Below are 27,565 nucleotides of genomic sequence, written 5' to 3'. Positions count from 1 at the left end.
AGCTTGTGTGAGAATTTTATTAATCTAAGTTTGTTTTATTAGTCAATAATCGGGGCGTTCGAAGTTTTGCCCTATGGTACCCGTGCAAGGCCTCTAATGTCCTTGATTGAGGGTGTGTGTAATCTTTGTGTTGTTGCACATGAGAATGTAGAGCAATTTGTGGACGATTGCATTTTATATGAATTGCTTCTTAAATTGTGTTCAAATTGGATTCTGCAAATACAGATTGCAATATAGGGCTCCAGAGTCGGGCATTATGGTGTTGAACTACAATCAGTAAATTTAATTGCATTTGGCTAGTTTTTTTGCATGAAATAAATGTTTATATTCAAAAGCTTTATAAACAACTTATGATGTTATACACCTCTAATTTGAATTACATTACACAACTAGGTCCAAGTAGGGATAGATGACCATTGCTACACTCTTCAATCACGGTCGTTCAATGCTCCTCTTTTCGATGCTTGGAAGCTATTTGAAGGTTTGTCCTAACAGAACAAATTCGCATTGTTTGTTTGAGATAAATTCAACTGCAAGTTCTATTTTTTTTTTTCCCCAAAGTTTATTTATTTATTTCAGAGGCAAAAATTAAGGATATGGATAGTTTGAAAGAAATGCTTGTGCACATGTGAATACATATGTTAATCCCCTGAGGTTATCATATTAGCATCCCTTATGGCAACTTCCCTTCTGTCAAAATGATGCCACTCAAACACAATGAAAAGCCCATTCTACTATCGACTCGTGTAGAAAATTGTAATTTTTTCCGAGCTTTAGAATGTCAAACATGCTAGGTGGAGAACATTTTGCATTTGATTTTAATACCGCCATTTTTATTTTTAAAAAAATTTATTGATCGTTTGATGCAGCCAATTGACAGTGCTGATTGCTCATTCTTATTCCACTACAGTCTGTGTTCCATGCTAGAATTTTTTTTTTTGGCTTCCCTCTCTGAGTCATTTGCTTTTGGATTTTTGTCACAAATCCAGAAACCTTTTGAGAAGAAATGCTATAACACAAATGCAACAGAAATGAAAATTTTATCCTTAACTTTTCACTTTCATCTACATCTGAATCTCACAGTCATAGACTTTTTGGGGATTCTATAGTTCAATTTTAAGGCACATCTCTTTGATGACCAAAAGCATCATGTTTAATATGTCCCTTTTTTCTGAATTGTTTGTCTCTTAATTTGCAGCTTAAGCAGGAGTCTATAGTAATTTCAGAAAACTTACTATATTCTCATACTATGTTTCATCTAGGTCCTGAGGATTGTTCAAGCCAAAGGTATCTGTGGGTTTTTGAAAGCTGGTCCTTAATTTTATGAATCCAGACTGACCAAATCATGCTGCACAAGAAGCCATCAAGAATCAATGAGGTGAAAATTTTACTGCATACTGTCACTAGCATAATTAATAATGGATGAATTTGAACTGATACGCTGTAAGAAATTTCCATAAAAAAGAAAATTCTATATAATAGGAGTCGAATCAAACAATGATTTAAGACAAAATTCCCGACAATCTCCACTCTAATTCAAATTTTCATCAGGCCAATGATCGCTTTTACTACTGCAGTTGTATAATTCTCCTTCATGTCACACGTCAATCTTCATGATCAAATGTCATTTGACTTGTTCACAAGTTCCATTTGACTCTACTTGCAACTAAAATGTATGTAATCGCAACTTATAAGACTTAGCAAGCCTAGTTTTGATACCACGATGGGTACCAAGTTCTCATACAGTTTGTTTGGAACACATTAGTATTGAGATAGAATCATTAATAAGAACATAAATAAGCACTTGTGATAAAGATAATATTCAATGTTTTATTTGGAACCTCTTGATGTCTAGAATGACAGAAGAAATCACTATAACCATGGAGGAACTAAAGGTTCAAAGTACATCAAAGCACAAAATTGAGCCCTAAGATAAACCTAGTTTCTCTACTCCTAGGAGGCTAGGTGTTAACATCTCTACCTGACCTATCTCCAAGCTACCATAAAACCCTCGGAACATAATTATATCTCTCCCCCAAGTCTCAACCAATAAATTAACGTTAGAGTCCTAAAAACCTTGTTTCTTATTGGACAGGGAATAAATTTCTTTTTCTAATAGAAAATAGAAAAGCAAATTCCATCCTAAAAGAAGTAGAAAACAAAATTAAACAAGAATTTTGAGAGAACTTTTAACGGTTAGGATTTGAGCCACTTTGTGTTGATCTTGTATATATATTTCTGGTGTTGAATAATGTACCTGTGATTCAAATGGCTATTTGGCCTACATGTCCAATGCAGGGGATAATATATCGTTTCTTTACCGTTGTGATCCTTGTAGGATATTCATTAATTTTGTTATGCACAGTGGATGAATTTATGCTTTGATTACCTTCCCCCCCCCCCCCCCCCCCCCCCCCCCAAATGAGCTTTTATTCAACAAGAAAAATATACAAAAAATACAGAGGGCAGACACTCAAAATACAAAGGGATAGACCAATCCCATTTCCAAAAACCAGCCACAAGAAACAACATTAACCACCATCAAGCAAAGACAATCCGCCTATAAATAGGTAACAGTTGAATCAGAGCATAAGCTAATAGCAGAAGGCTCCCTGATTGGCAGATTAGCTTCCAACCCCACCCATACAGAAAGAACAGAAACTCATAGCAAAACATTGAGCACATAATGTCATAACCTCCCACATAATCACTCAAGCACAATGAGCAGCATTGCAAGGAGCTGGATTATACATATTCTGATTTCTAATTCTCCAAACAGTCCCCAAGGAAGTAGTAAATTTTTTTCTGTACAAACTATTTCTCTTACTGTCATGCTTGAATTGTTCAAAACTATTGGAATAATTGATCAAAAGAACTAAATTGCCCCCATCTCCAGTTAAAGGCTTCAAATATCCAACCCTTCTAGATAGGAGCACTTCATACCATACCCAAACAAGATATGCGATTATTTATGAAGGCTTAAAACTCTTGTTCCAGGTTTGTTTCAAATACTACTTTTAAGTTACTAGAGTGCTGAAAATCTAAAGTTGATGGATCCATTAGTTATTAGTTAGAATTATTCTAAAAACCATGTGTTTGTCATATAAAGACAGCATACGAAGTAAGTACAATGGATGTTTAGCTCATATCATGTTTTCCTCACTAGTAATGAATGTATCCATAACAATTTGATAACCATAGAAAATAGAGACACGAGTCAAAATGATTACAACATTTATGTCCGCAAAGGCCCTCATTAGTGGTTAGACAAACTTAATCCTGCTCCTCATTCATGCTCTGTAGCAGCGCTTGTTTAACTTTCCCTAAGGCAAGTTCTAGATTCTCCAGCTGTATCATGGTTTAATCATTCCAACCTTCAGTCTCTTGAAAAAATTATGCATAAAAATGTGCAGCGTTATTTCATTAAAGAAATAATTTGAGGAGCAGAAGAAGCAATTTTGTACCTCTTGTTTCGCGAACTTATTATGGCTGAATAACCCGCTAAACAGATCAAAACTATTTCTCATTATGTTTTCTTTCTGCAAATAATCCTAGGTTAGTATGCTTCATGTATTGATATTTAGGAGATGAGGAAAAGAAAAGAAGGTTTGGATATGTTCAATCTGTTCCTTTCTCTTCTCAGCAATCAGATGAAACATGTATATTGAGAGAAATGCTGCCAGTTCTAGATGCAGTAGTCTATAGAAGCTACCTAACTAAAAGAAACACAGTAGAAATTTGAATATACCAATTGAACAAGTGTCTGAAAGTTCTTGGTGTCTATAGATGTGGACTTGATGTCCATTTCTGCCAATGCCCTGTGCAACAGCAAAGTTAAAAAAAATCAGGTCAACTGACATTTGCAGTAGTTGTTTCATACGGATTAGGGAGGCATAAGTTGTAATACCTGCCGATTACATGACTAAGAAATTGACTTTTAGAGGCCTGTTTATCGTGCTCTTCACAAGTCATTTCCAGCATTTTGCAACCCTGTAACAGATTGCAAATAAGACAAAGTTCTTACATGTTCATCTGTGTCACAAGAAGAGTTGTATTTCCAATTCAGACTGATCAAGTAGGTTCTTGTTTCAATAGGAAGAGACAACAAGTCATTTCTAGTGCACCATTCTAACATTTGATGTTAGAGAATATAGAACTAATAATTTTTCACCAAACCATTTTTTGAACTGATAATTGAAATATATTTTATAGCCAGCACTTTAGGCAGTGACTTTGCAACATGTAAGACACAAAATTAATGAGAAATGTGAATCTTGTTACAAGTGGAGGTTGGTCACATCAATTTTGGCCATTGATTGACAACGAGTGGTGGAGATAGATATACAATTATGGTTGATTCTAATGGTTCGCTATTAAACCTGTTCCATTGGAATGGATTAGCTTTAGGACAGTTCAATACTTGACTTTGTGATGAACTTATATATACATATAGATATCACTGTCTATTCAAAACAAAATGTATCTGCTCATAATAATGTTTACCTCTCTTTCGAAAATTTGGAGAAAACTTGAACATATAGTTTCGTCCTTTATTCGAACTCTATCATACATGAACCTCAAGTCTTTCCACCCATTCTTCCCACTCTCTGGTCCAAACATCGGGTGAGTGCAAAGCACATCTGACTCCTCCGGCAGTACCTTAAGAAAACAAGGGCATAGTGGTATAGATACATAAATTAACACACTTCATCATACGCAATAAACAAAACAGAAATCAACTAGGTATAAAACTATACTTGCAATAGAACATCTCTTGGGTGTTCTTTGACTGAAAGTACATCGACAAAGAATGTTGGCCGCTTCAGACAGTGGAATGGCATTGACTTGAGGACCTTTGATAGAGATACAATTGATGTACATAACAATATGACATCGTTGTCCTCTCCAAGAAATGCCTCCATGTCCCTGCCAATGCATAAACATGTATTATACAGGATAGTAGTATATAATATTAATATCTATAAACTCAGGAAACAAAAAAATTGCAAACATGTATTCTTATCTATATACCCGAAGAATAAGATACCCAATTGGGCACACAGCTGAGAGTAATCGGATTGAGAAGTCGCCGTTATAGTGTGACCTTGTTTGATCATGGTGTTTGCCAGGAACTGACCAAAGTTGCCAAATCCTACCATACCTATCTTTAGGAATCTTGATGAGGAGGTAGAAGAAGATGAACCAGACATGATGTCTCATTGACTAGCCCGTATTTTTGGACCGTGTGACCCACATAAAACTGAGCCTTTTATTCTAACAACCATTATCTTATCCATCGATGCTTATCAGCCAATAAAAACATAACTAATAAGGAGAAGGAAAAGGAAAGGGAAAAGGAAAAGGAAAAATGAAGTGTCGGTTGTAAATATGAGACGATGTGAATTTTGATTTTTGACACTTGGCCATTATATTTCAATTTCTTAATTTTACTTTTATTTATTTATATGAAGTTTAAGGGAAAAAAATTTTGGGTATAAGTGTATGACAATAATTTTGACTTCAGAGCTTATAATTTTTTGTGAATTTTGTGTGAAACTATTTGTACTTGTAAATGAAATATATGAAAACATTCTTTTGATAAAAACAAATAGAATGTAGTGTTAGTAAATTTTTCCTGAGTAACCCGTCTAAAAATTTAAATGCAGTAGAGTTGTAATTGTAATATTATGTTTGGTCACGTGGACTCGATGCTTCCAAATATATTGTAAGAGTTTTTCTAACCCTTTTTTATTGGTGCATTCATTCTATCGTGGAGGTGGATTTGCCTTGGCCCAGCATATGCCATAAATATATAATTATGGAGCAAACATTGTCTTAAGCAAAATGACTTGTTCTGTCCTTGAAATATATATTCTATTTTTTTGATTCAATTTATGTTTCAATATATCCTAGATGCATCAAAATTCAAACAAATATCAAACGATATTCTATTTAAGTCTCTGTTGAATAAAAGAAAGTGCAGGCTGACGTCCTTTAGCTGACTGTTCTGTTTTTGTTCGGCTTTTGCGAGCTCTTCTCCTTAGGCTTCTTTTGTGCCTTTGTTTCTGGTTCCCAGCTTTGTTTGGTGCCTCTAGGTTAGGTCTCTGGCCCTCCATCTGAACATTTTGTTTTGTTCACTAGTTCATAACACAATTTTCTTTTACCAAAAAATAATAATAATAATAAAAATATTGAAACTGATTTCTATATATATATTTTTTTGGGTAAGTAAGTTAACTGATTTCTAATTTGTTCCTTGCTATCTTCTAATTCTAAGCAACACAGTTAAATAGGTACCTGTTTTGACCGGGGATGGGTGACTTTGCATTGGCTTACTACCCCTCTACATGCTATGATGAGCTCAGCGAAGTAAATTTTTCGTTAGTTGAAACAAAAAAAGAAAAAGAAAAAATCAACATATGAAATTATCTGATATATCAGTCTGTAGTTGCAAGTTATAAGTGGAAGATACTATGTACATTTGGCACCAAAAAGAACTTCTGATTGTGATTAGCTTTTATGAGTTTCTTGAAAAGTATGTGTTAAAATTCTCCTATCCATATCTTTATTGACTCAAAATAAAAAGAATTTTACGTTTTTTTTTTCTCAGACATTCTTTTTGATTTTGCAAGTTTACTCTAGTGGCAATGGGGTATGGGCATGCATAAGATTTGGAGCATGATGAGGTTGCCTTGACAAAAATCCTTGAGTTGCTGAATCGATTGTATTGAACTTAAACTGGAAAACAGGAGAGAAGTTGGCATATCACTAAACCTAATCACTATAAATTCAATGGAGGGAAGTACTCCATATATGCTGTGTTATCCCGTGGATCTTGCTGATGAACCATGGCGTCGCTTGCTATTAAGGAGTGGATCTATATCATTAACACCAACCACCTGTTTTGTGGGATGATTTATCAACTTCCCTCCGCATCTTTGTTGTTGTACTACCAAGACCGACGATGTGCTCCCAAAATCCGTTGAGGCAAGCATATCTCCGATAACACCAAGTTCAGTGCACTCACTCCATGCATCGAGTCCCGACAGAATAGGGGACTCCTGATGGCTCCTCCCAACTATAAACAGGTCATAACCATTTTCAAATCCTGTAATAGATGAAGCTAGCCCTACTCCATCTCTCACAACTTCCTCTCGATATAAGAATCCTTTATTTCCTATGTTAGCATAGCAGACTTCATCGATCAAATCATTGTCCAGCTTCCGTTCTCTGGCGCTGTCACTTCCGAATAGGAGGAAACGCATGACTGTTACAGTAACATTCTCGTGTTTTGCCATGCGAGCACTGTAGGACAGTGCCTCTCCGTCATCTGCTCCGCCTATGTAGATCACTAGCACGTTGTATATTGATTGACTGCTTATAATGGACAATGAGCCGCGTAGAACTCCCCGGTCTATGAAGATTCCGACAGAGCATGGTGCTCTGTTGAGGACATTGAGGTTCATAGCTCGGATGGAACGGTTCACTGAATCGATGGTACCGTCGATAGCCCAATTCTTATGAAATGTAATGATCACAATGTTGGCATTTTCGTCGAGTGCAACCCGGCAAATGTCATCATGCATTCTGTTGTAACGTGAGATGCAACTGAGTGATTGAACAGTTGCGCAGCCTTCATTGTAGAACTCATAGTGTTGCAAGGCGTTGATGATGTGGTAGGATTTGGGATCACTCTTCTCTAGGGTTTGTTGTGGTTGGTGTGGTATGAGGATGGGCGTAGTGCGGCCAACAAGCTCGACAAGGAGGACTGCTATGACTGCAATGGGACTCTTTTCAGTTGCATTGGAGGCTTCTAGCAGGTTTATTATTGAAGGGACATTATCCTGGTTATGAATACACACCAATATCCGCAGCTCTGCTTCACGTTTGGCATGTTGTATGGTTCTTCTCTGGATTGGGATGTGTTGTTTAGATGGATCATAGAGGGCTTTTATTAGTGGTGTTATGATCGCCGTCACTGCAATCACCGATAGAACAGCGAGAGTGAACTCTTGTTGAGTCAGAATCTGTCATCACAAAATCGATCAGATTATTTTAGGATTAAGAATGATAGAAACTGGACAAAAGAGAGAACAAATACTGGCGTTCCACACCTCACTACCCCACCAACAGGCCCGTGGCCTAGTGGTACAAGACCTCTGTTTTCCAAAGGAAGGTCAGGGGTTTGAACCTCAGTGGAGGCAGTGTGTGTGAGTCCTAACTAGGAAAAAAAAAACACACCTCACTACCCCTCCACAAGTTGTACACAATGAGCTCACAAACGCCTCTTGCATTCAACATGAGTCCAAGAACAAGAGCTTCTCGAAAGTGGATTTTGTTGTAGTGCGCTATCAGCATTACTGCTCCAATCTTAACTAAGCTAGCAAAGAGAACAATAAACCCTACAATCCACAGAGATTGAAGATTGATTCTGAAGATATTTGTTTTCAGCCCACTGTCTGTGAGGTAAGTTGGATAGAGCAAGCCTGAAACAAGTGTATCTAGTTTTGATGCTAAGGCTGCTCCTAAAGGTGGCCCAGCCGGCACAACCAGTCCTAAAGCTAACGGTCCCAACACGAAATGTTGGCCGATGGTCTCGCTAAACAAGGTGGCTACAAGAACACTCATTAAAATGAACACAACATACATCTCTCCTACAGGTTTCCCTGCTGGGATACGTTTTACAATGTTTAGTAATATTGGCCTGATTACATACACGATGAAAACCACAAGTGCAGCCGATGATAAAATTGACAACACTGCAGTTAGTGTATGGCCCCTTGTAGTTTGCAGTAATGAGAAACTAAGTATTGTCATGGAAATACCAAGGACATCGCAAAACATAGCCGAAGAGATGGCTAGGCGGCCTAGATCAGTGTTGAGGATCTTGAGTTCATCTAGTAGGCAAGCGATGTTCAGAAATGGTGTTAGACTCTGTGATGCTGCTAGTAGTGGAAGTACTTTTGCAAGGCTAGCATCCATGGAGATATACTTCTTTAAGATGAGGGATAGTGAAGCTGTGAGCACAAAGGTGGAGAACATAGCGGTGATGCCAATTGTTATGGCCTTGCGCCCTGGCCGTACCATCATCTTCGAATCCGTCTTCAGTCCTACTGTGAAAAGGAAGAAAACAAGGCCAAATGTTGCAAAAGTGTGGAATATCATGGCGCCTCTTGGAGGGAACATCCCACGTCCCATGAGATAGTCATGACTAAGAACTGAAGGGCCAAATATTATACCACCCTGGAAGGTAAGTTTAAATTATTAGTAAGCTTACACTTTAATTAAAAAAAAAAAAAAAAAAGAGTTTAAATTATTAGTTGTGTCATGGAAATAGTTGAATGTTGGCATTTCTTGAAATTAATTCAACAATCTGATGCAGATGATAGTAAAATTAAAATGACAACGAGCGCTCTACATCACAATCTGCATTTCTTTTCTATGTACATACATATATTCCCCTTAATTAATTACATATTGTTCCTGCTGTTGAATTGCAAATTGGACTACTTAAGTTTCCCATATAAGTTGGTACAACGACCTGCCCCTGAACTGATCTTTATCATCTTCTTGAGTTAAAGTTGTCAAAAAGCAAATAAAGTTACTAGGATATACATACACATTACTGTGTTTTAGCTAGGTTGAGTAGTATCTCCTACACGAGAAGGTTGAGGGTTCAAGTTCCAATTAGAACAAAGTGGATGTATGTATGTGTGTATCTATATATATAATGTATATAAATTCAGCATGCAGACCAAGTACAGGTCTGAATTAGCCATTTTTTAGGGTCTGCAAAAAATATTTCCTTTTCACCTTTGTAGATTGGATTTCGTTCTCCCTTGTGTATACGAACGTGACCACAACCACACTTGTTAAATTTTGCACATATTTTTAGCGATTGCTTAATTTAGTGAACATATAATTGTTATTTTATGAATTCGCCAGCCCCGGCTAGGGTAACATTTCTAGTAAATATATGCAAAACCAAGCCATTGTGAAGATCATGCAAAACCATATATATACTGCATATATCAATGCAGTTTCAACAAAATTTTCATTTTATACTCTTGCTTAATTTATTTAATTACTTCTGCATAGACATATTGGCATGAAGTCATATATGCTAGATAGTAACTAAGAAGAGGAGAAGAATAATTCTTACGATGATTTGTGAGACTATAGTGGATTGTCCAAGAGGCTTGAGACAGAGATCGATGAGCTTCGAGGTTATGGATATCATAGAGAGCTGCAACAACAGAAGAGGTGTAGCATATTCCAAAGGGTTCTGGTTCAACCATATACCCTTTGAAATGATGCTTCCTTTATTTTGGCACACAATTCCATAATATCTCCTTCCGATCAGTATCGTATCATGGAATGGCCTTGCTACCATTTCTGGGCTTTGTTTGTGTGTGTGTGTGTGTGAGAGAGAGAGAGTTTGGAGAAGAAGATGTGAGAGAGAGAAGCGAGAGAGAGAGGCCAATGGGATGGTGAAGCTCAAGTTTTGGAGACTAGGGTCGTTATGAGTAGATGGTCAACATCTTTACAAATGCTGCTATCAAGGGCCTCTTGTACGGATGCTGGTTTTAGCCCTACTAAGCAAAATTGGATAAAGATTCTCTCCAAGATTCCCTCTAGAGTTTACCACAAATACATTACGGTCGAAAATCCTTACCTTTGTAGATATATTATTAGTTTTTAATTTATTTATTTTTGGTAAATTGTAGATTTTTATATAATATTTTACAGTAATATTCATTGATCCAAATATTGTTCAAAAAATAATTAAAAAGGTTACTGATTAATAATAATAATAATAATAATAATAATAAACAATGCAAAACCCACTTATGCAATGTTTGTCAAGATACATTACTTATCAATTCATGACCTCTAAACCATCACCATCTAAACACAAAAACACAAATATGTTATTCAATATTTTCTGTAAATATGCCTATATACTCTTTAATTGCAAATTATGTGAATTTTTTTTTCAAGTGGCTGAAAAACATGAAATACAATGGTTACTGTTTCAATCATATGTTCCCTCCCCGAGATACTCTGCTAAATATTGCTAGATTTTATGTACATATTAGCCATATTTTAGAAATATTTATGATTTTTCTTTGTTGCCAAAATTTTGTAACAAATTTTAAACATCACTTGCTATTGTTGCTCTGTTCCGTATGAAGTGAGTCCAATAATAGTATAATGTAAAAACACATATACTTTTTTCAAGATGACGCGGGTAAGAGAGACTTACCTAATATGTGCGTCCAGCTCGGACACATGTTGAATGTATATTGGATAACAAAAATTTTATGTTTTAGTTAGACACGATTTGAACACGATAATTATACATACGTTTTGGACATTTTAAAAAATATGATAGAATGGTTTTGTAATGATTATTAAGTTTTAGAAAAATAGAATTCAATACGATCTAAAAAAATATTATGGGTTAATTAAAAAAAATTATATAAAATTTAAGAAAACAAAAATAAAACAACTAGCTCAAAAATCTAAATTATTGATTTATTTATGATTAAATGGATAAAATAGCAAATATATATATAATAATATATATTGTATTATTAATTTTTAAAGTAATATTTATGTCTTATTATATTTTGAGACTTATTGTACCTTCATATCCGTAACATACTCGTATTTTATATTTATATTTGTGTTTGTGTTTCTTAGGTCTAACAAATGTTGCTTGCTATGTGATTATACTTATCTCCCTTGTAAGACTTGATATCATTCTTATTTATTTATTTATTTTTGTGTATATAAGTAGGCTAGATCAAATTTTCACCTTTCCCAGCTTTACTTAGTTAAGCTGATCATGACAAATAAATAAACAAACAATATTAACAAATAATACGGAATACAATATATGTTTCTTTATGTTTTTAGTTCAAAAGACTAAAATGATAATTTGTTCTGAGTTCAAAGATATATTAAATTTTTTATTTTTTCCCCATAACTTGGTACCCATGTCCATACATACGTTAACACGAATTGTCACTCCTAACACTAAATTTGGCCTTAAAAGGGATGGCTTTCGATAAATTTATGATTCATTTAAGTTATGTTTGGTACAATGAAAAAAAAAAAATATGAGATAACACTAGTTAGGAGGAAAAAGATAAAAAATAAAAAATTTATGTATTTCAGTTTAACTTGTCCGGATTTGTGTTATGTCATTTTTAGAGTTTTTATACAAATTTGAGGTAGGGGTGATTTTTTATTTTTTCCCCATAACTTGGTACTTGTGAACTATGTTCTTTGTCTAAAACAAATCATGTGATAAAGTAAGCTAAAGTATGAAAAAACTGTTCAATAGATAAGTAAAAATAACATATTTTGTTGTTTTATAATATATGTCACGAAATTTCACTGCTCACTTTAGCAGGATTCACATCACGAAAAATCAGTAATATAAAATTAAAATGTAATCTTGTCAATTATAATTTTTTAAAACTTGTGTAATTTCATAATAAGAAGCACTTTGTTAATAGGAGGAAATATTTGCACTCTACTTTTCTCCAATTGCACTACACTTATCTTTTTCTTTTAAATAAAATGATAAGAAGGACTTTCAATTCACTAATACACTATACCTCAAGGGCGGAGCTAGGATCTTAAAGTGGGTGGGGGATGATAATGATAACAATAACAATAACGATGAACATTTAAATAACGGTAAATCGAGGCAGCATATGAAAAATTCCTAAGTACAACTAATTTCAGTTAATGACTCAGGTTTGATGTAAAAGACCAGAATCAATACGGTGTCCGAGTCTGCACTGATGAATTCGAATTAGGTACAATAGACATGTATCAATAAATCAAATGTCTGCTAAGAGCAGACTCGGACACCGTATTCAAATTCACCAGTGAAATGACTATCTCAAGATATATGCCTATTTTTTGTGTCATTAAACAAAACTAGAAGCTTCAAATCAATTAACCGAATCAAAAGCAAGATCCGCATCATCTAGTTCTGAACCAATAAGCAAATGAATGAAAACACAATAAGATCGAACACTGAATCTAAACCCATAAGAATCAAAAGCAAAATGAAAGAAACTTAAAACAATTTTTTGGTTCACTGATAAGTGTTTGTTAAAGAGAACGAATTAGGAAGGAGACAAATGGGCTACAATATCTTTACATTTAGAGGAATCTAGAAATAGGTTCCCAGAGTATGTCTTTGTTTCAAGTTACAATTCATCCATGTGTTGGTCTATAATGGTTGGTCTAGCCTAATGGGTTTGGCCTTGTTTGGGCTCAGCTTTTGGCCTGGACTCTATTTATCTTGTATGTTTTATTATGAATTGGACAACTTGGGGTTGGGTTATGACTAATTGGGACTCTATTTATCGTTTATGTTTTATTATGAATTGGACAACTTGGGTTGGATTATGGCTGATAGAAAATAGTAATTCCCATTTTTTTTTTTTTTTTTTTTAACCTGGGATATAGCCTAGGTTAGCCCACACATGGTTCCGCCCCTGCTATGCCTTATTTTATAATACCATAACTACTCTTTATACCACTTAATTTTTCCCTTCTTTAGTTCCTTTATTATTATTTTTTTCCCTCTGCTGCACTTTATTTTCGGTAGGGATGGCAACAGGGCGGGTTTGGAGCGGGTTTCCCTAAATCTCGCCCCGCCCCGCCCCGCCTCTTTTAATTTTTGTCAAGTTCATGCCTGCGCCCGAGACCCGTGACGGGTTGGATTTTCATGTTCAGCCCCGCCTCGTTGGAAAATACTGTGTCCACGTGCCCGTCCCGCTAACAAATTTTTTTCTTTCACCTTTTGGAACTTAAGTTCCTACTATATAAATGTGGAAAGCATGGAAATGGCACAACATAAATGAATATCTTTCCAAACAAAAATAAAAAAATAACATGCACATAATGTAATTCAGATAACATAATAAACAAAAATAAAAGTTTAATACAACCAAATCACAAGAAGTTCTAAACTCCAACTTTCACCATAACCAAAACAAAAGTAAATTTAATACCAAGTTTACATTCCAAATTAGGATTGTAAGAGATGGGTAACTGGGTAAGCCGCTAAAATAAGTTATTAATATTATATATATATATATATTAAATATAGTTATATGCTTAGCGGGGCGGAGCGGGGCCCCTAGGATATGTATATTGAACCCTTACCAGCCCCGTGACCCACGACGGGTACAAAATTTGTATCAATGCCCACCCCAACGTTATAAAAAGTGTTTCCATATCCGTTATTAAAGGGGCGGGGCGGTAAAAATTGGCATCCCTAATTTTCGAAGGTCCTCTAAAAAAAGATAATTTATTCTATAATGATAATTTATTTTCTACAGTCAAAAGAGATAATTTATTCGCGACTTTTTTTTGGTGTAATCAAAACAAATAATTTATTCAACAAAGTTGATTTTTTTTTTTTTTTTTTTTTCTTTTAGTCCTATCAAAAAAGGTAATTTTTTATTTTTATTTTTATTTTTTATGGTCCCATCAAAAGAAATAATTTATTCTATAGAAAATATATATATATATATATATATATATATTAATGGTATTATCAAAAAGATAATTTATTCAATATATATATATATATATTAATCCTCTTTTTTCGGTATTTATTTTTTTGATCTTGACAAAAGAGATAATTATTTTAATGATTACTTTTTTTTTTTTTTTTTCATTTTGCCAAAAGATACCTAAAATATCAAAGATTAGAGATAAAAAAAAGAAAATTTGAAAAGACAATTATGTCATTTAAAAAGTAATAATCATTTATTTGTAAAGTTAATGTTATAATAGTCATTTTATTTAAGATTGTAGTGGAAACTTAGAAAAGTGGAGTACGAATACCATCTCCCTTGTTAATATACTTCAATACTTAAATTCAATTACAAGAATTAAATAATTTTTGAAAAATATTTAAAATCTAATAAAAATAATTTATTTATTAAATTTTGACAAACTATTTTACACGTTTTACCCGATGGACTTGATCTCAACCTCGACCAAATTTTTTGTCAAATACCTAAAAATAAAAATATATATGTATATATTTTAAGAAAATATTTTTCGAGATGCAAAAAAATATTAAAAAACTTAAAATGTGGATCAAATCCATTTCTAAACGGGTCCAATCCCCAAGTTTGAACCCATTTAGGGCCCAGTTATTACGCTTTTACTTTTTTATTTTTACTTTCTCTAAAAATAAAATTATGATTTTAATTTCTTACAGTGAAATAAAAATTAAAAACGTGTTCAATAATTATTTTTATTTTCAATATTTCGAAAGGAAAAAAATAGAAAGTAAGTTTAGTGATTATAATTATAATTTTACTTTCGTGGTCATTTTTCTCTCTCTAAAAAACGCCATCTGTGGCTTACCTTCCATGGCGTCTTGATAATTTGCCACAAAGAGACATTGGTGAAGTGGTTGAAGGAATTGAAGGTGGGCTTGTGAGAAAAGGTGAGATGGATTTGGGTAGGAAAGAAGTCAGACATTTTTTTCAAGTATATGGTGTATGTATATATCTATATCTGTCCCATTGTTGTTGGTGTTACTACTGGTCAGAGGATTGATGACCGGCTGCTGCAGAGGCAATGGATGGACGGGACTGAACCAGAATCGAAGAAAGGTATCAGGGCTTATAAATCAAGCTTTCACAACGAGAACTGGGCTCAGACAAGGGTAGCGGTTTCGAAGCCATGCGGCTTAAATCAGAATCTTGATCCATAGAATAGGCTGACCAATCCCCGATTTCTGCTGTAAATATAGAGCTCTGCGCCGCGCACCACTTTCTTTTGCTTTTTGAGCATGACTGTGCAAGCAAGAATTTAAACAAGAATTAGAAAGGGTTATTTGGGGCCAACTGTTATAGTAGCAGAGGGATTAGATTTGGTGCCACGCCCCTACTACTGTCCCCGTTCATTACCAAATGTCGACTAAAGGGACGGTGGTGGTGGTGGTGCGACAGGGATGGTGGTCGCCGGATCTACAGCAAAGAAAACGAACGAGGCAACAAGGGTTTGCGGTTTCGAATTTTTATTTTTTTGTGATTCGGATAAATAGTGCTACAGTAAAGTTATTTAGTAACAGGAATTATTTCCTACTTTCTACTTTCAATTCTGAAAAGTAAAATCACATTTATTAAATTACTTTCATTTTTTTATTTTGAGGAAGTAATTCCTAAATTTTTCTACTTCCTGTACTGTGCGAAGGAAGTAATTTCGACACTGTAGCGTTAAACATGGTAGCAAAAGTAAGTAAAACCTAAAACCCGTCCTCTTGTTTTATCATCATCTGCAACATCCCAGCCCTAGCTTCTCGCCTCTTCAAGAAAGTTCTATCAGGTGATCGTCATCCCTCATCTGCGAGCATCAATATCAGGTGATCGTCATCCTTCATCTGCAAGCATCGATTGGCAACGGAGACTCAACGGCCGACCAACAACACTACGGGTAAGTTCGCCCTCTCTTCTCAGATTCTCTTTCTTCTCAAATTCTCTCTCTCCTGGTATATGAAGATTTTGTCCTAGAATCTATAATTTCTCTTCCTGAATCATTTTTATGAGTGAAATATCTTTTTTTCTTTGTGTAATTTCTATGAGAAGTTCTGATTTTGGATTTATTTTATTTTATTTTTTGTAATAGTTGCATCAATATGGGCCTCAATTTCATCTATACTCGGTCCAATACCCAGTCCCTATGTAATCACTTCTATCCAGTTATGCTCTTTTTGTCTTCAGTACCATTTGCTTTCCGAATTCTGATTCAGTGAACAACAACGAAATTTGTTTTCTCAGTGACCTTGATTTCATAGTCTTCTGGGTTTCAATTTGGGTCTTCCAATTCTTCAACTGTAAGTGTCGTCTCTAAAAGCTTGCTTTTTCTTCGAATTGATTGGTTCTGGTGTATGTCGTCTCTAAAAGCTTGCTTTTTCTTGGAATTGATTGGTTCTGGTGAATTGGGTTATCTCTTTTCTTGATGGGTACATCATCTGCACAGTACCCATTTGGTATCCGTGTCCATTTCCATGGAAATTCTAGGGTTTCACCTTCTACAACGGAGTTCTTAAACTTCAATTTTCTTTCCAATGTAGATTTTTCAAGAACAAATTCGTACTTGAGTTCTGCTCCAACTAGTACTTCTAAGGTATTTAAAGTTCGTTTCATTTTCTGTTCTTTTATTGCACATATGTCTTATATATGGTTAATTTTGATTATTTGATTGTGCTTCATGTTCGAATTGAAGTAAAAGGTTCATGCTTGCAAGGCTGTATTGTTAATTTGTTATTCTAGAATTTATTTTACAAATAATGGCTTCATCTGCTACTTTTTAAAGCTCTTTTTTTAGTTTTAATTCATGTTCAGGATTTATTCTGATTTGGGTAATAATGAAATTGCTTGAAATTTATAGACAACATTTTCCTTTTTGCGACTCTGTTCCTTTTTTCCATCCATGCTTTATAGCTATTCAAGGTCGAAAGACACCTATACTTGTATTGATTTACTCTAAATCTGTGATGATGAGTAGTTTTAACAAAGAACTTTCCACATTTGACAATCATTATATCTTCTTTTGGGAGTAAATGAAAATAAAATCAAGGTTGTTTGCTTCTCAAAATATAACTATGTGAGATGGGTTTTGCTATCTATTATGTAATGTTGATTTCTACAGGAACTAGTGTTTCATCACATGTTCATTTTGTCCATATATAAAGGCAGTATGGTTTATAACATAATGAAAAGCTTGCTTTTGCAAGTTTGACAGCTTATATATAGTAATTTTGAGACAATTTGTTGGTTAATATAGCTAAACCTAGACCTTCAATCATCTAAATATTTAATTCATATTAACATCTAAATTTTACCATGAAGAGTTTTAAAAGTAAGTGTGCAAAATGAGTGAATAATTTACTATTTCTTCTGATTTTTGAAGGTGGATAATTTATTCATCCTTCTATTCAAGTCGAAATTGAAGTCTACATTAGGAACAGAAGCCTAGACGTTCTTCCATCTTGATGACAGTATGTTAGCTCCAAGTATCCATACTACCCATGATTGGGTCTAATCTTTATTTGAGTGGATGCTTCACTAACAAGTGTAGAACTAAGTTAAAAAGGTCTGAAATTAAGCATATAAAATAACATATACCATCTTCATCAATCTTATGCTGGCAATTTGGTAAAACATGGATAAATTTCAGATTTTCTTATATTTGAACAGTCATTCTAAACTTGAATGGTGAGGCAAGCACATAACCAAACAGCATCATTATTGTGTTTAGTTACTGTAATATAGATATTTTGTTCCTTATATTATTTTACAATATTATATGTTCAATGCTAGGTTATTTTATTCGGATCTAATAAGTTGTAGAGGTGTGTTAATTGTTGTACTGAGAAATGTGATAGAACGTTGTTTTGGTGTATTAAAAATGTGTTAGCCGATCCTTAAGTTGATGCCTCCTACAAACTGAGTGTACAAGCACTCATCGTTATTGCTTGTTGCACATTACATAATTTTGTTCGTAACGAAACCCGTTTAGATCGTCTTTTTGATGAATATGGGGATGAGAATGCCAATCTTCAAGAAGAAGAAGAAGAAGAAGAAGTGGAGCTAGGTGGTACTTCTCAGAGAGTAAATGTTACACAGGAGCTAATTCATGAGTTGTGGAACAACTATCGTGATAGATGAATCACTTCTATTTGCTCATTATAATATTATAACTTTTATTAGGATTATTTTTATATTTTTCAACTTGGATATTGTAATATTGTCACTTTGGATTAATTTTCTATTTGGATATTGCAATATTGTCACTTTTATTAAGATTAATTTTGTATCTAAATGCCATTTGAATTCATGTTATAATCTGCATCCTTTTGATATTATGTGTATGCTGACTCCAAATTTCTCGTCTTATAAATCGGACATAAAATTTCCTGTGAAGTTCAATATATTTATCCTTCTCCGATTTTCCTTCTCAATGCTTTATCCAGGCATCTGTTAAAGAGTGATCTTGAAGGGTTCACATTTGATTTGGATTTTGTTGCTCAAGTCTCAGAGTCATTATGTTTTTGTAGGCTACCAATTTGGGATGCATTTAGATTAGATTGATAACCAATATATTCCCAATTTCCCATTAGTTTTTGTAGAAGTTTACACTTCAGTATATACATATATACATTTGATCTCTTTTTGCTGAAGAATAATGCATTTTTCTCATATATGGCAGATCTAATGCACTTTATAAACAGTGGTAGAAGATGCAGAAGAATACATTATTAGCATCATCTCCAAACAAATCGCGTTATATTTTGACAGATATACAAAAATCGCATATATTTTTAAAAAAAACAGAAAAAGTAGCCATTTGATGACGAACCAAAGAATCCTCTAAGATAGTTATTTTTTCTTCTTCTAAATATAACTGCATCATCTGATCTTAAAATTCTGCCGAAGGAGCATATAATTTACATTCTCTCATAATTGAGCCTATTAGATTGCAGGCAAACACAAGAAGTAAGCAAACAATAGGTACCTCAAAATGACTCTGTTTCAAGTCTTGGTTTTCTAAAAAAGAAATTTGGCAATTTCAACTGTAGAAATAAAGTCATAATAGTGAGCTACCCATGAGAACAAGCTGAAAATTTTGACAGTATCTTAATGAACATTTGTGTTGGAAGCCAGGCAGGTGCAGTTGGGATCCCTACCCATGCAATCTGTAAGAACTATTAAATTATGACTTGAAATTTTGTCCATGCTCTATTTATATTTCATGTAGGCTAATGTTAATTTCCGTTTTATTCATTATACGTTTCTTTATTAAAAAAAGAAAAGAAAATGGAATCTCATAAAAGAAAACCAAAATCAGAACCAAAAGCAATTCAAGAACCAAAAACAAAAATAAAAATTTATTATTTTTTACTAATAAACACACTTTCTGTGTTTTGTTTTCAAATTTCAAAAATAGATAACAGTTTACTAAACACATTTCTGTGTTTTACTTTCAAATTTCAAAAGTAGACAACAGTTTACTAAATATAATTTTACTTTCTGCTACATCTCAAAGAAATCAAAATCATAATTTTACTTTTCTAAAAAGTAAAAATAAGAAAATAAAAACATTAATAAACGGGCCATAAGGAAAGTAATTCCTATGCACAGAGGTGAAATCACATATTCATTCTTTAAAGTACTTTCTAAAAGATTAAAATTATATTAGTAAACATAATTTTCATTTTTACTTCACATTTTTAGGATTTGACAGTAAAAAAACCGGAAAGTAAGAGCGTTTAACCGCCCTTAGAGTTCCTCTCTGTGCATCTCCTCCACCTCCATTTTCCATACATATATAAATACAGATGACTATAACTATATATATATAACTATATAAATGTATATATACACCAGCAAACTCAATTTCTTGTTGCTAATATTTTATTAGTGCTTTGGTGGGTCGATTCTTTGATAGGTTTGCCATTCTTGCTGAAATCCGCATTACCGATCACCCATCCCATTTCGGACATTGATTCACTGTAATTGCTCTCTATAGCTGTCGCGTCACATAGTCAATAACAAAACCGATCGGAAACTACTTGGTTTTCTAAAACCTTCTACTTAAGGACAGCATTGCATTCTTAGTGGCGGCGGCGGAGGAAAGGGTGAGGGATTTGGTGGTGCGTTCGGGGGAGAGGCCGTCGAATGAAGAGCGGAGGAGGGTGGGTTGTTAGGGTTAGGGTTTGAGAGGGGAAATAGAAGAAGAGAGTGAAATGGGTCGGAGGAGGGGATGGTGTGAGCAGCCATGGCTGTTACTGCGGATCGCATCGCTTGGAGAGAGAATGAGGGGAATGGAGATTTGCTGTGAAGTGAGAGATGGATTATACACATCACGATAAGTGTGCAACTTTTCATAGATTTTGTGTAGTTTTTTTCCCTGTAAATATAAATTTTGTGTAGTTCTGATATGTATAAATTGTCACTAGTATGCTAGTGTTTCACATTTTTATTGGAGCGGAATCAGTTTTCTTTTACTAATGATATATAGCCTGCAGATTCTATGAATGAAAAACATTGTTTCCGACTCCATGGTGTACATATATAATTTGCATTTAAATCAAGGCACTTATGCGTGTACAATTCACCATTTTCTGTTCCTTTTCTGCTTTCAGATGCAGATATTTCATTTGCATTGTTTTCTTTGCCTGTATTGTCTTGGTCATGTTATGTTTCAGAGTGTGTAAAGAAGGAAAAATATTTTAGTACAATATGAGGTTATAGACAAAAAAGATTTGTCTAAGCCACTTTGTTTCTTTTTACATATTATCAACTGCATTTAGTTTAACATTTCAATTTTACTCCAGCCTTTTGGAATTAATCATGGTGTTTTGCTTTAAAACACTACATGCCCACAGAAAGAAAGCACGGCTCCCAGTTCATGTAATAATGGACTCAGTCTAGTTCTCCTACTTTATCAATATATATCAAGAGCAGCAGCATAGATTCATATTCACATGTGGTTTCTTTCTTTTAATTGCTTCTACTATATATATATATATATATATTTTCAATATCAGATTTTTTTGCTAAAAGATCAGCCACTTACTATTTGCTCATGTAATAAAGGACTCAAGTCTAGTTCTCCTACTTTATCAATATATATCAAGGGAAGCATCATATAAATGTGTGGTGGGCCTGGTGGCTTTTTTCTTTTAATTGCTTCTCCTACTTCATTTTTTTCAATTTCAGATTTTTTTGCCCATCTGGACATTCTATCTGCTAAAAGTTCAGCCACTTACTAGTTGGGCACCATGTCTGCGCATGTTGAATTATTGGTGCATCTGTTGTTGTTACTTTGCCTAGAGCTTCAATATCATAGTGGCACCAACATGTACTTAATTATTACCGAAGGTGTGGAGATGTTGTACTGAATATATAGATATTACAGATTCTAGCAATTAAAGTTTTTGGAGAAGAAAAATATGATGACCCATTAGAAACCTTAGAATTTGGAAAAACTGAGAAAGTTAACGAGTCTTCTTTTCATTGCAAGAATACTAGACATATTATTGCAGACTGTGAAAAGTTAACAAGGAAGAATGCTCAGGAACTTCAACTTCTCAGAATGCTTAGGTTGTTGTTTAATTTCTTTTTGAGATTACCCTTTATTGGATAGGAGTACTATATAACTGGCTCTTAGAGCACTGTAAATGTATAAATGTTTTAGTTTTATATGTTGCTGAAATTCTGAAATTTTAATTGTATTGTTTTGTATTTATAGAATAAATACTTTATGCTTTTCAACAATTATTCAATATAAACACCCTTTAACTGTTGTCATTCTGCCGGTTTCCTCTCTGGCTGCTCAATAGCACTGGCTATTGCTGTAGTTGTACATGCAAGAGATGTTCTTAGGAGTGAGGGGCGCGTAAAATATATGGAAAATGTATTTCCACTGTCTAGGTATGTTCTGGTGGTCACAGCCATCTGTGGCTACTGGCTAGTATGGTTGTTAACTCTTTTGTTATTATTGAACTTTGTTATGCATTTCAAGGTCAAATTCCCCATTGCGAGAATTAAATTTGTGTCGACTTTCATCTCTTATGCTCTTTTCTTTTTTGGAAATTCCAAAAGTGTGTTGCTAATTAATTGTATATTTGCATGTTTAGTTTTTTTTTTTTTTTTTAATCTTATGTGGTTTACACATATATACTTGTGTTGTGGTATATCTCGGGACGCGTTCCCCTTTTGAACGCTTTCTAATACATTTTACTTATCAAAAAAAATTACTTGTGTTGTGAGTTGGTCTCATATCTTAATTTTCTTTTCTTCCCATCTTTGGTACTTCCAGCTTTGGAAGACAGAGAAAATGTTCCACTGCTAACTGAGCTCTTCAAAATGCTGACAAAATATAAGGCTATGTCACATTGGCTTTCAAGATTCTTTAGTCTGCTGAACAACTACGGTTTGCTTATTACAGGCTCACCAAGTAACGAAGCCCCAATCCATTTGTTCTGCAATTTATTAAGTTTATCTTTCTAGATAGTGTGGCTCTCACATCATTATAAGCCACCCTCTCTCTCTCTCTCCCTCTACCTCTCTCTCTCTCTCAAATCAGAAGAGTTATTCAGAATCTCTCTCTATTTTCTATTAAGCTTCTTTGTTTTGCCCTGAATTTTATCACCATGACTACACATCGAGCTCGACAGTCAACTGCTAACCAATGCCCTTCACTGCTAACCAATGCCCTTCACAATCTATCTATTCAATGACAGGCGAAAATTTCTTGTTCGATCTGTGTTTAATTTTTCATTGTTCCAAGTAGCGGATCTTGTCTGATTGCGGAGAAACTTGAGGAAAACGAAAAGCAATATTACGATCTTATTTTTTTATTGCCTTGAGGTACTAGAGCTGGATAATAACACCTTGATTAAGCTTGGATTAGTAGAGTTTTAAAGGAACTTTGGATTTTAAGGTTTTTTTTTTTTTTTTTTTTTTTTTTGTCCCCCCTCCTTTTTGTCTATTTTCTGTTTATACATTTTCTTGGAAACGAAATGAAGTATAATTTTCTTGATGTTTGATTGGATCTGTTAACTCATATGGTTGTGTTTGGGAATTGAAGGTCCGATGATGCCGAAAATCTATTCTTACACTTATATCTCTCTCTATTGTTCATATCTGTAATTCCAAAACCTTAGGTAACCTAGCTATATCTGTAATTATGCTATATATATATCTCAATTTGGCATCTTGGCTTCTCTAAAACTAGGGCTTGATTTTTAGGAAGAGAACAAGCGCACTGCATCATTATAATCTCTCATCTCTGTGACTCATAATCTACACTTGCTTACTTAATTTGCATATTCATTAATAACTACTTATTCTTAAATAATGAAATTAATTTAGTTGATTTCTCAATGGACTCAATCGCTTCTCTCTCTTTCAGATGGTTGTGCGGCCAGTGAACCATTTCTTTCACAACATAGGTGAGATACCATTGAGCTTTTCTCTATTTTCTTTTTCATTATTTCCAAATATATGGATATTTGTGTTCTATTTACAAGGTTTGAGTGTGTGTCTGTCCAAGGAGCTGTTTGTAAATAATTGCTGCATTGTGAGGGTAACAATGGGTAGTTTCATTGTTTTGTGTTTGATCATTTTCATTTTAGCTTATGTTTCAATTTGGGGAATTTCAGGTTTGAAAAATATGAAGTGGGATCAATTGGTTGAGGAGGACTCTAAATAGAGAGAAAACTCGATTATTCTCTTTAAAATCATGCTTTGAGATTCAATGAAAAATACTTTAAGATTGATTAAAATGGATAAAAAGGCTGTTTTGTAGCTTAATTTAAATAAATTTGGGTAACACATTGATTAGTGACAATGAATAGTTTGATTGTATTTATTGATTGATTTTTATGGGAGCATCTATTTAATTAAATATTTATTTGTTTTTTATCTCTAGTTCATTAAGGATCTGTGTCAGACTTGATGCTCATCTTTGCACTTTTCTTACGTTGCTTATTATGTAACATAATACTTATTACGATTATATAAGGGGAAAATGACTTGTATATTTACTAAACCCATAAACAATACAAGATTCTATAAGAATAATAAGACCTCCTATGCAGGACTGTAGATATTATTATAAATTCAGCTGGTATAACTAACACTAGTATTCTCTGTAGCATGCAATCAAACTCCCTGAATTTGTCTTTTGTAATATTGATAATATATTAAGTGGAATACATTTGGGTACCCTACATACGTTGTTATATTGAATTCTCTAGTGATTGTTTCCCCTGGATTTGAGAATGTGACTTGAAGTATGCCATTACCTAACACCAACTTCACAGAATTTGGATGTCTCATTGATTTTATTCACTTTATGATCGATCATACTCATCTTTTATAAGCAGTGTCTTTCCACACTTTTCAATGTGATGAATAAAGTATCTATAAAATGGGCACAATAAAAAGGGCAAATATCACAAGGTGTGTGTATATATCTATATTTATGTAAAATTGATTTACTTGCTTATCTTGTATATGCAATGGCATCCCTTTGTATTCAAAATATATAAAGTGAAAGAATGTAAGATGATGCCACATCATTGACACTTTTGGAAGATTGTCAAGGCTATATTAATATATTTTAGGTAGGTTCAAGTTGCTCATTTAAATAGGCTGGTAGATTTTGTGGTTATGGCAAATTGGATCTGTACAAGTCATAAGTTTGTACTGTTCTTTCTAGAAGTGATCAGGATTAGCTAGATGTTGGCCAATCTAAATCATTCATAAAATTTTGGTTCATTATTTTCTCTTGCAAAAGGCTCATAAAACCCTCTCTCACACTGTAAGGAGTGTAGGAAGTGTTACTGATGCTAAACATTGTGCTTCCTTTATTTTTATTTTTTATTTTTCTCAAGCATGTCTGATCAGTGTTTGAATAGTTGAACTAGCTAGTATCATTGAGTTTGCAATTTTTTTATTTTATTTGATTTTTTATCTCCTTTTACGCATTTGCCAAACCTATTATAATCTTTGTTACGTCTTCACTTCCCATGATGCCATAATTTCAGGTAGAGGGGAAATTGGAGGCTGGACAGGGGAAAACAATAGTCAGGTCGTTTCTTTTCTAGATTTTGTACACCAATATTTTTGGAGGTATACCTTTCTTTTCCCTGTTTATGTATACATACACCTAGTGTCTTTTTGTTGAATATGCCTCATTTAGTTGTACCTATCTTGTAAGCTATTAGAATTGTTCATGCACTTGAAATCTCGTATGCTAAAGTCTAGGAAATTTATTTATGTTGCAGTAAATAGCATCATCACAAATATGTCCTAAATCTAAGGCATCAAACTAGGAAGCACGGACACTCCAAAATGGGCGAAGAATCCGTGTTCAACACGTGTCGGACACGGACACGTGTTGGACACGCCCCGACACGTGTCAGACACACCAAAAAACGTGTTTGGAATTTTTTTAATTTTCAGACACAGCTCGGACACGGCTCGGACACACTTTTCTGGAATTTTTTTTTTTTTAATGCTGATATGTTCTATTTTTTGTTTTGTACTATCCTTTTGGTATTTTAAATGGTAAAAGTCCTAGGTCAAATGATGGATGGGAATAGATGATAGTACACTGACTTGTTTTTGTATCTTTTTTGGGGACTAGCCTTTAGGTTTTTGTGAATATTAAGTGCTAACGGTAAAGTCCTAAATGTTAAACAGTCATGAATGTTAATAGTCCTTTCTGTCTATGCTTTTGTATTTGGAGTAAAGTTGCAATGATGATTAAATGATACTAGTTATTATTCTAATGTCTTGTTTTTTATTTGATTTTATAACTATGCAACATTGTTCTTTTATAGTTTATTAGTTATGAGTTATGATTTGTGTTTTTTTTCATTGTGAGGTTGATGAAAAATAATAACACTCAGTAATTTTTAAAGTACTACATCACACACACATATACATATATATACTACTCGCCGTGTCCGTGTCCTAATTTTTTTGGATTTGCCGTGTCGCCATGTCCGTGTCGTGTCGTATCCATGTCCCGTATCCGTGTCCGTGCTTCTTAGGCATCAAATATATTAACTGATTGACATATCATAATTCATATATTAGCTGCTGTCATTGTTATTAGAATTTTCACTAATTATTTAATATTTTTATCCATTATGTAATTAATCTTGGTAGCTTTATATGCCAAATTTTCACATCCCACAAGGGCCACAATTTTTATTGTAGCTAAATTGGGAAGACATTGAGAAGATAAAGTATTCATGGAATGTTGCACTTCAAGTGTTTTTGGAGATATATGTAACAATTCAACTATCGATTATTTCTCTATTTTGTTACATTAGATGTAATTTAAATCTTATTTTGATGAGGATATTAAAAAACAAATTTAAGACATGGTCATTGGTTAATAGTTTTTCAGCCCTAATGTTTAGGTGGCGGATAAGACTGCCGTTATATGGTTTAAATTGATTTGAAATCTAACACAGTGCTGGAAAACTGCACCATCAAAACTTTAGATGGCTATCAAAACAGCCGCTGCTAAGCTGCTGCCAAAGGCTATAGCAGCGATTTTTTCTACTTTTAGTGGTGGTTTTGACTGCCGCTAAAGGCCTTTTTTTGTTATAGTGATATCTTGCTTCCGAGTCTTGATTCACATGCACAGTGAATAGCTTATACTTGTTGGTTCTAGTGTCTAGCTTGTTCCATTACTCCATTGGAAAAATGGGTGGTATTTTATACTTCCCAAGGCCATATAGAAAATAAAAGGGTGACAAATTTTGAATCAAAATTGCAAGAGGATGTATTAACTCTTCTTTTTCTTTCTCTGTTCTTCATTTGCTTAGTCACACAACCATTTTGCAGAGTACAGCAATGGACACCATGCGCTGAAATAAGTCGCCGTGTCTTTGAATCCACAAGTTGGGGATGTTCATCTCTGATCGATGGTGAGCTCTTTTCCAGTTGTACCTTTCGTTTGGCGATTACTTTGCCTCAAA

General features: G+C 34.0%; 2 protein-coding genes and 1 long non-coding RNA gene across 6 annotated transcripts; 1 reads left to right on the top strand and 2 right to left on the bottom strand.

Moving 5' to 3' along the window:
• Positions 1-1,028: 1,028 nt before the first annotated feature.
• LOC132270748 (arogenate dehydrogenase 1, chloroplastic-like) lies at positions 1,029-5,249 on the bottom strand. Of its 2 annotated transcripts, XM_059771946.1 has the most exons (7): positions 5,032-5,248; positions 4,758-4,926; positions 4,504-4,659; positions 3,908-3,990; positions 3,749-3,818; positions 3,465-3,539; positions 3,077-3,348 (listed from the first exon to the last, which is right to left on the bottom strand). In XM_059771946.1, exons 1-7 carry the CDS (start codon positions 5,208-5,210, stop codon positions 3,274-3,276), a joined length of 807 nt encoding a protein of 268 aa, XP_059627929.1. In that variant the 5' UTR covers positions 5,211-5,248; the 3' UTR covers positions 3,077-3,273. The 2 variants fall into 2 exon arrangements, with proteins under 2 accessions (XP_059627931.1, XP_059627929.1); XM_059771948.1 differs by lacking the exons at positions 3,077-3,348; positions 3,465-3,539 and adding an exon at positions 1,029-1,348 and having other exon boundaries at positions 5,032-5,249.
• A 1,572-nt stretch (positions 5,250-6,821) lies between these two features.
• Positions 6,822-10,393, bottom strand: LOC132269852 (cation/H(+) antiporter 15-like). The gene is made up of 3 exons (XM_059771087.1): positions 10,163-10,393; positions 8,242-9,243; positions 6,822-8,027 (listed from the first exon to the last, which is right to left on the bottom strand). Exons 1-3 carry the CDS (start codon positions 10,391-10,393, stop codon positions 6,822-6,824), a joined length of 2,439 nt encoding a protein of 812 aa, XP_059627070.1.
• A 4,962-nt stretch (positions 10,394-15,355) lies between these two features.
• LOC132270747 (uncharacterized) lies at positions 15,356-18,902 on the top strand. Of its 3 annotated transcripts, XR_009469567.1 has the most exons (3): positions 15,371-16,488; positions 16,681-16,736; positions 16,833-18,902. It is a non-coding gene; the product is annotated as an uncharacterized LOC132270747 (long non-coding RNA). The 3 variants fall into 3 exon arrangements; XR_009469566.1 differs by lacking the exon at positions 16,681-16,736 and having other exon boundaries at positions 15,356-16,488; XR_009469565.1 differs by having other exon boundaries at positions 15,356-16,488; positions 16,681-18,902.
• Positions 18,903-27,565: the final 8,663 nt, after the last annotated feature.

The sequence above is a fragment of the Cornus florida genome, unplaced genomic scaffold, assembly GCF_030987335.1.
Source record: "Cornus florida cultivar Cherokee Brave unplaced genomic scaffold, ASM3098733v1 CherokeeBrave_3.0.0_Hap2_Chr08, whole genome shotgun sequence".
In the NCBI taxonomy this organism is placed as follows: domain Eukaryota; kingdom Viridiplantae; phylum Streptophyta; class Magnoliopsida; order Cornales; family Cornaceae; genus Cornus; species Cornus florida.
Note: the sequence above shows the minus strand (reverse complement) of the source record. Positions and strands in the feature narration are given on the sequence as shown.